Below are 8,088 nucleotides of genomic sequence, written 5' to 3'. Positions count from 1 at the left end.
CAACCTAAATGCCCTTCAATAGATGAATGGATTAAAAAAAAGTGGCATATGTACACAATGGAATATTACTCAGCAATAAGAGAGAACAAAATCATGGCATTTGCAGGTAAATAAATGCAGTTGGAGAAGATAATGCTAAGTGATGTTAGCCAATCTTAAATAACCAAATGCCAAATGTTTTCTTTGATATAAGAAGGCTGATTCATAGTGGGATAGGGAGAGGGAACATGGGGTTAGAAATGATGGTGGAAAGTGATGATCATTATTATCTAAAAGTACATATATGAAGACACAAATTGATATGAATATACTTTGTATACAACCAGAGATACAAAAAATTGTGCTCTATATGTGTAGTAAGAATGTAATACATTTCGCTGTCATATATAAATAAAAAATAAAAATAAATCAATTCAAGGTAAAAAAAATAAAATATTGTGTCCACATCATACTAAAAAAAATAAATATTTTTTAAAAAAAAGATTCCAGAAACCAAGCCCAAGCATGTCACCACTACACTTTACTGATAGCTTAATGAAGACAACTTGAAAGCTGATGAATACATCTCAGTTTGGAACTACTTTAGGACATAAAAGTCTACTTGAGAGGAGGCATTAAAGGTAGGTAGGATCAATGGTAGTATCTGGCAATAAGACACACCCATGGGCTATGAGGTCTGATCCATCATAGGGCCAGATATTGAGAACTTGTACATATGGTGGGAACTAGATTCCAGGATACAGAACCATGAGATTTTGGAGTCACAGATTTTTATACTGAGAAAGGCCTTTGAAGGATCATCCAGGCTAATTAGTTTATTTCTCTGAGAATAAAAATGAGGCCTGCCTTATGATTTGTCTGTCAAGGCAGTTGGTGACAGAGCCAGGAACTAGAGCCAATGCCAAAACTCATTCCAAATATCCAACAGTGAGAGCAGATATTCCCTTTGCAGCCATCATATGCTGGGGTCCATTTTAAGGCTCCACAATAACTTATTTATGTGAACTCCTATTATCTTTATAGATGAAGAATGGATACAAGTTTACACAAGTAGTGAATGGCAGAGCAGAAATTGGTACCCATGCAATTTAGATCCAGAGTCTTTGATCTCAAGCACAATGAACAAATGAGAATGTAAGAGTCAGACAGACCTGAACTTCCCTCCTTGGGCAGGCTGCATAAGCTCTCTGAATTATTGATTGATTGATTGTCTGGAGATTAAACCCACGGGCACTTAACCATAGCACATCTTCTCTTATTAATCTGGTAAATGAATAAGTAGAATGAAGTCCCGAACAAAAATTTTGATCACTATTAGCTAGTGGTGACATTTCTCCAGAAACCATCCTAGTCCAATGGTTATTTTTAGATTTATACTTCCCCCATGGCTACATTCCTGATCCTCCCTCTAGTAAATTTCCCTTTGCCTTGCACACATTTCCTCCAAACACTCCATCCCAGTTGAGTCCCAAACCAGAAAAATAAAAGCTCTCCCTGTGAAAGTCTCCTTTTCCTACAGCAGGAAACCAGTGTAGATGAAAGTTAGTAGTACTTGCCAGGAACAAGCTCCATTTCATATTTGCAAATACACATAAAGGCACCCTTCATTAACAGCACGGGGCTTCCTTTCCTCTGGGCTCCGCAGTCCACTTAGGCAGAATTCTGAACAGCAAATCAGCCTTCGCCAGAACACTGCAGGACCGCAGGGCAGCGACCATGAGGTAAAGGATTTTTTTCTTCTTCTTCTTGTATTGATTCCTTCAAATTATGTCTAATGCCACTGAAAATCTCAAAGCAGATTTTCTCAAGGGCTGGATTTTGCCATCTGTTTAAATATGCAGCATGCCACAATCCAAAGAATAATCTTTTTTTTTTTTTCCCTAAATCTGGTATTTTAAGTTCTGTGGCACATCTGGGCTCCTAGAGGCTTCCCCTAAAGGAAGCTTTTAGAAATCCTAAACTGGAAGTGGCCAGGACCTGGAGCTGGGAGGAACGTCGCGGTTGTTGTTGGCGGAGGGGGAGGGGCGGGCTATCCGAATCCCTCATCGCGGCCACATCTTCGTCAGTTAAGAATACAAAAGGGGCAGAAATGTTCTCACAGGCTCTTGTTTTTTAGGTTCTTCATCTGAAAGGCAGCCAGAAGCATAGGTTAGTTCATTATAATTTTTAAGGGTGGCGTACTTCTTTATCAGAGCTCCGCAGTGGCAGCGCTGGTAGGGGATGAGCTGATTACCTTGAGCAATTCTTTTTCAAGGAACCGCAGAATGTCACTAAGCAAGGATCCTCTCTCTCTGAAGTCCCCTAGAGCCACCAGAGAAGCTGGGCATGACTAATCCCAACACCCATGCACTCCCTTTCTGTTTTGTTTTATATCTTCAGTGGTCTTTAAAAAGTAAAAGGACAAACTAGAATCCTGAAAAATTTTTCTCAGGATAAAAATACAGAAAGCACACTAAAGAAATGTTAAGAAATTATCATCAAGTATAAGGGGAAAATTCCTATTGCACCTAATATCACCAACCAGAAAAAAAACACTACATATATGCATGTGTGTGTGTGTGTGTGTGTGTGTGTGTGTATTATTAAGTGAAAAGATAAGATTAAACTAAGTGTAATATACATGGTCAACTTTGAAAATTTTTCAAAAAAAAGTTGTGCGAGTATATGTATGTATGTGTCTTTCTTTTTTTCTTCTTTCCTTCATTTCTTCCTTCCCCTCTCCTTTCTCCTTTTTTTCTCACCTTATACCAGATTCATTCTTTTTCAGTTTCATCAAATGTATACATGCACACCATTTAAATAGTCAACATGATCTATAAAATGTATGGAAAATAGCAGCCCCCCCACCCTATTTCCCATTCTCTAGAGGTTACTATTTACTGTGTAAGTGTTTTAGTGACTGTTTTGTAAAATACTTAAATAATATGATTATTGGTTGTTCTTGATTTTTAAGATTTTAGGCACTATAAATTGGTTTTCTAACATAGAACTTTCTTTAAACACACACACACACACACACACACACACACACTTCTGCAGCACTCTGTGCTACCAATACCTGAGCCTTTGGAGAATTCTGCATTATACATTAGGTTGCTTTTTAAAATTTCTCCCATGGCTGGTAGATTTACTTTTCTTGGGTTTGGTGAGCAATTACTGTTTGTCTAACTCATTCAGAGTCTTCAAATTTTTGTTGTATTTTGTACTCCTCTTTTCTTTTTTCCTTGTGAATTAAAGTCTAAAGTGAATTTTAAGGAAGGAACTAGAGTAGTATCATGTTCAATTGCTTGTCCTACAATACTTTAAAATTTTTTGTTTTGGAGGGCGGTACCAGAGATTAAACTCAGGGGTGCTCAACCACTGAGCCACATCTCCAGCCCTATTTTGTATTTTATTTAGAGACAGGGTCCCATTGAGTTGCTTAGCTCCTCACTTTTGTTGAGGCTGCCTTTGAATTCACCATCCTCCTGTCTCAGCCTCCCCAACCACTGGGATTATAGGTGTGCGCCACAGCACCCAGCTTTTTAAAATATTTTTATATAGAACATCATCTAGGTTTTTGAAAAATTTAAGCAATTGTAACTGTCTTTGCAGTGAGCCTCCTTAGTTCATTAACCTTTCAGACAACTGGTGTTTAAGCAGAGAACTGAAAGCAATAGAAGATATGTCTTAAGAGACATATCAAGGAATTGGTGGACATTCGAATGGAGACATTGCAAGGAATTGTCTTATAGGACTGTAGGGGTTGACAGGCTTTTGGAATCTATGGGACAAGCCATCCAGGAAGGCAGACTGGAACCCTGGGGCACAGGCTGTAGCTGCTGTCACAGGAAGTATTTTCTTGACTACAGAAGGTCAGCTTTGCACTTAAAGCCTTTCTATTGATTAATTCAGGCCTGTCCAGATTATCTAGCTCTCTCTCTTACTTAAATTTACTACCTATAAACTTTAATCCTATCTACAACATACCTGCATAGCAGCACCTAGATTAGTGTTTGAATAAATAATTGGGGACAACAACCTAGCCAAGTTGACATATCAAAAGACCATCACAACCTTTGACTGAATAATTAATGTTTTGTACATTCCTAAAATTCAAATTTTTTATGTCTAAAATACCTATTACATTTTGTAACAATACCCTAAAAGTTCTAGTCAAAATATTCTCCAAGTACTCTTGTATGAGAATGTCCAATTCACCAATATTCTTGTCAGATTCAATTTTTTAAAAATTATAACTGAATAATATTGTTCATTTAATTTGCATTTCTTTGATTATCAATAACCTTTTTCATATATGTTGGTAAATTTTAAATGACCTGTTCACATTAGAATTTTCTTTACCATTTGTTAGAACCCTTTAGCTATTAAAAATGATGCTTGTATTATTTATTTTCTGTGTATAGTTTTCTCCTTGATTTTTGTGAGTAGAATTTTTGGTGTGTTTCTCATCTACTCCAGATTTCTCTCCTTCTTTGTACACAATGTGTCTGTTGTTTCTGTGGCTACAGGGAATTTGGCCACTAACCAGGAGGAAAGGGTAGTGGGCTATGGCATCAGGTGGTACCCATCCAGGTAAGGAGTAGGAAGCATTTGAATTATTTTAGATCTTGAATTTGTCCTATGAGCCAGCTCAGCAAAGCAAATCAATGGGGACAGTGACATAAATAGCTCTATCCTCATAGGCCCAACCTCAGATGGATAAAATACTCACTATGGAACAACCTGAATAAACTAATTTTGTATGCACACTCCATTCCTATGAAAGGACTCAGAGCATTCTCTCTATTCATACGCAGGTCATTGACTGATCTACAAGTATTTGGGCAGATTGGCAAAAGGGACTTGAACCCAGTAAATCTAGAAGCAAATCTAACTATGGTGGAAGGAAATGCTCTCCTGCACTTTTAGGTTGGCCTGGCCAGGACACTGAGCTAATGACTAGCTAGTTAGCTAGTGTTGTTCAGGGTGAGTGCTGGCTCCCCACGTTAGTATGACAAAAATTAACTAATGGACCCCCATGTCTGCTCCATTAGTTAATTTTCTTTCACCACCTTGTTTGAGACAGAATGAAAAAGAGGGCATGGGACTCAGAGTTGAGCTACTAGTATTTAAGAATAATGAAAAAAGTCTCAAATTTCTCATCTTATATCTGAGATGTGATCAAGCAGCCATGCCCCAAAAGCATTGCTTTGCTACTGCTGCCTGTTATCCTCAATTCCTTCTTTTTCTTCCCCTGTAGTGAAATTGCCAAACATTCCTTGGAAAATATCTTACCACAACTGAAATGTCACTTTACCTGGAATTTATATGATGAAGAAAGTTCCTTACAGGATTTAGAAGACAGAGTTCGTGATCAGGTAGAATTTCTAAACACAGAATTCAAAACGATCATGTACAATCTGTTTGCCTATGTTAAACACCTCAGAGGCCAGCATGAGGTGGCCCTGGTATACCTTCGCAGAGCAGAGGAGTTTAATCTGCAGCAGCAAGACCACCAAGGCAAAATCAGAAGCATGGTCACCTGGGGGAACTATGCGTGGATCTACTATCACATGGGCAGATTCTCAGAAGCTCAGGTTTACATCAACAAGGTGGAAAAACTCTGTAAGACATTTGCAAGCTCCTATAGAATCGAATGCCCTGAGATTGATTGTGAAGAAGGATGGGCACTTTTAAAATGGGGAGAAAAATACTATGAACGGGCTAAGGAGTGTTTTGAGAAGGCTCTGGTAGGGAAACCCACCAATCCTGAGTTCTCCTTAGGACTGGCAATCACACTGTACCGTCTGGGTGACGAAGCACCAACCGAAAACACCATTCGCCTCCTGAGGCAGGCCATCCAGCTGAATCCTAACAACCAGTATGTTAATGTTCTCCTGGCTCTGACTCTTCAAAAGGTCAAGAACAAAGCCGAAGTTGAAGGAGACCAGTTGGTTGAAGAGGCCTTGAAGAAAACACCTTGTCCAACAGATGTACTCTGTAGTGCTGCTAAATATTACCGGAATAAAGGCTCCCTGGACACAGCTATAGAATTGCTCAAAAAGGCATTAGAATCAGTACCCAACAATGTCTACCAACATCTCCAGATTGGATGCTGCTACAGAGCAAAAATTAGACAAATACAGAGGTCAAGAAAGTGCACCACTAATGAGGATGAAGAAAAACTACGGGAAACAATGAAAAATGCTGTGGATCATTTTAAGAAAGTTGTTGAGTTGAACATCAACCTCCCCCGGGCCTGCTCGGACCTTGCCTGCCTGTATGCTATCACAGGCCAGTACGATGAAGCCGAGTATTACTTCCAGAAAGAATTCAGTAAGGATCTCCCTCCTTCCGAGAAACAAGTGCTCCACCTTCGGTATGGCAACTTCCAGCAGTACCAGAGGTTGAGCGACGACGCGGCCATCCACCATTACCTGGCAGGCTTGAACATACACGGGTCATTGACTGAGAAGGGAAAACTGATCATAAACCTAAGGAGAATCGCCAATAAAAGACTCTCTGAAAATGCCTCAGATGCTGTGGGGTGGCAACTGTCCAGATTCATCCAGGAACTGAATAGAAAGGGACAATCAACAGCTGGAGGCCCTGGGAGAGGACTGGGATGCCCGTTGGGCAATCCAGCCTCAGATGCTGGCAGATTTGACCCTTCTGTGTCCCTGGATGGGATGGGTAGGAATGAAACCTCAGAGGGTACAGGTGGGGCCCACCACCCAGCAGAGCAGAAGGCCCTCGAGAGACCTTCCTACCAGGTCTCTGCACTTCAGAGGGAGGTAAAGGAGAAGAAGAAAGAGGAGTAGGAGGTCCTGTGTGTTAGTCATGAAGGTGGGGGGTGGGGAGGAAGGGGAGGCAGGCCCCAGCTGGAGAGAGCTGAGCAGATGACTGGGCTTTTCACTTGTTTCTCTCTCTTTCAGGTTCTAAGAATTCTCATACAAATGCAGATATTTAGAATCAACTTTCCTTCTGTCATATGGATTTTGAGCCAAAGCTCCTTTAACCAAAGCACTTGCTTTGAGATTATGTGACCCTGGTTTATTCTCATTGTGTACCAGATTCCCCAGGAGACTCTCTGGCCCAATGCTCTGCACATTGGCTGGCACACAGTAGTCACTCAGTATTTGCTGAATAAAAAGAGACTAGAACTCCCCTGGTAACTGGTCCCACCTCCTGGCTTCTTAAACTCCAAAATGGATTCTTTATAAATCAAAGTTTTCAGTGTTCAAAAAATAGAAATCATAAAATTGCCTCAAGAATTCTTGAGATAATTTTAAAAAAATCTTAGGGTCTGGAAGTTGTAGGGTCTGGAAGTTGTATGTATGAAACAAAATCCCAAACTATTAATAAACTCAACTATATTACAATATATCTTACATGAAGCCAATACCTTAAAAAAGTCCAAAGGTAAATGACAAACTAAATGATAATATTTCTATACATTACTAGGTAAAAAAAAATTAATTTCCTTAATATTGAAATAGTTCTAGTAAATCAAGACCAAAAAGACATCAGCCCAAGGGGAAAAATGGGCAAAGGTCAGGAATGGGGAGAAAATGAAAATAGCTTTTAAACACATGAAAGACTGTCAGTGTCATTCATAAAAAGCAACTTAAACCAACACTGCAAGTGAGGTTATTTCAGATCAGCAAGAAAAATATCTTTCCTAAGAGTATACTACCAAGGACATAGATAAATAGGCTGTATCATGTGTTGCTGTTAAAATAATAAAGGATATAGTAAAAGGGAAATGGTTGATTGTCATTAAGAGCAACTGAATCTTTATGTGTGTAATAAGAATTGTAATACATTCCACTGTCATGTATTTAAAAAAAAATAAAAAAGAGCATCTCAATCTTTGCCCCAGCAATTCCATTCATATGAATATTTGCATGTGCATGCAAAGACATGTACGTGGTGTTCATGAAGCTTTGTTTATAAAAACAAAGAACTAAAAAGGACTGAAAATGACTCATTGGAGGATTTGTTAATTTGATTTTAACATTCCATACACGGGATATCATGTCACTATTGCAAATAATAACAATAAAGCAGTTCAACATGAAAAAATATAGAACTCTTATCTCCAAG

At 39.1% G+C, this 8,088-nt stretch overlaps 1 protein-coding gene across 1 annotated transcript; it reads left to right on the top strand.

Annotated features, from left to right (window-relative positions):
* The first annotated feature begins 1,443 nt into the window (after positions 1–1,443).
* LOC114096431 (interferon-induced protein with tetratricopeptide repeats 2-like) lies at positions 1,444–7,854 on the top strand. The gene is made up of 2 exons (XM_071610707.1): positions 1,444–1,721; positions 5,243–7,854. Exons 1-2 carry the CDS (start codon positions 1,717–1,719, stop codon positions 6,801–6,803), a joined length of 1,566 nt encoding a protein of 521 aa, XP_071466808.1. The 5' UTR covers positions 1,444–1,716; the 3' UTR covers positions 6,804–7,854.
* The last annotated feature ends 234 nt before the right edge of the window (positions 7,855–8,088 follow it).

Source organism: Marmota flaviventris, chromosome 4 (assembly GCF_047511675.1).
Source record: "Marmota flaviventris isolate mMarFla1 chromosome 4, mMarFla1.hap1, whole genome shotgun sequence".
NCBI lineage: Eukaryota > Metazoa > Chordata > Mammalia > Rodentia > Sciuridae > Marmota > Marmota flaviventris.
This window is presented reverse-complemented; position numbering and strand designations above follow the sequence as displayed.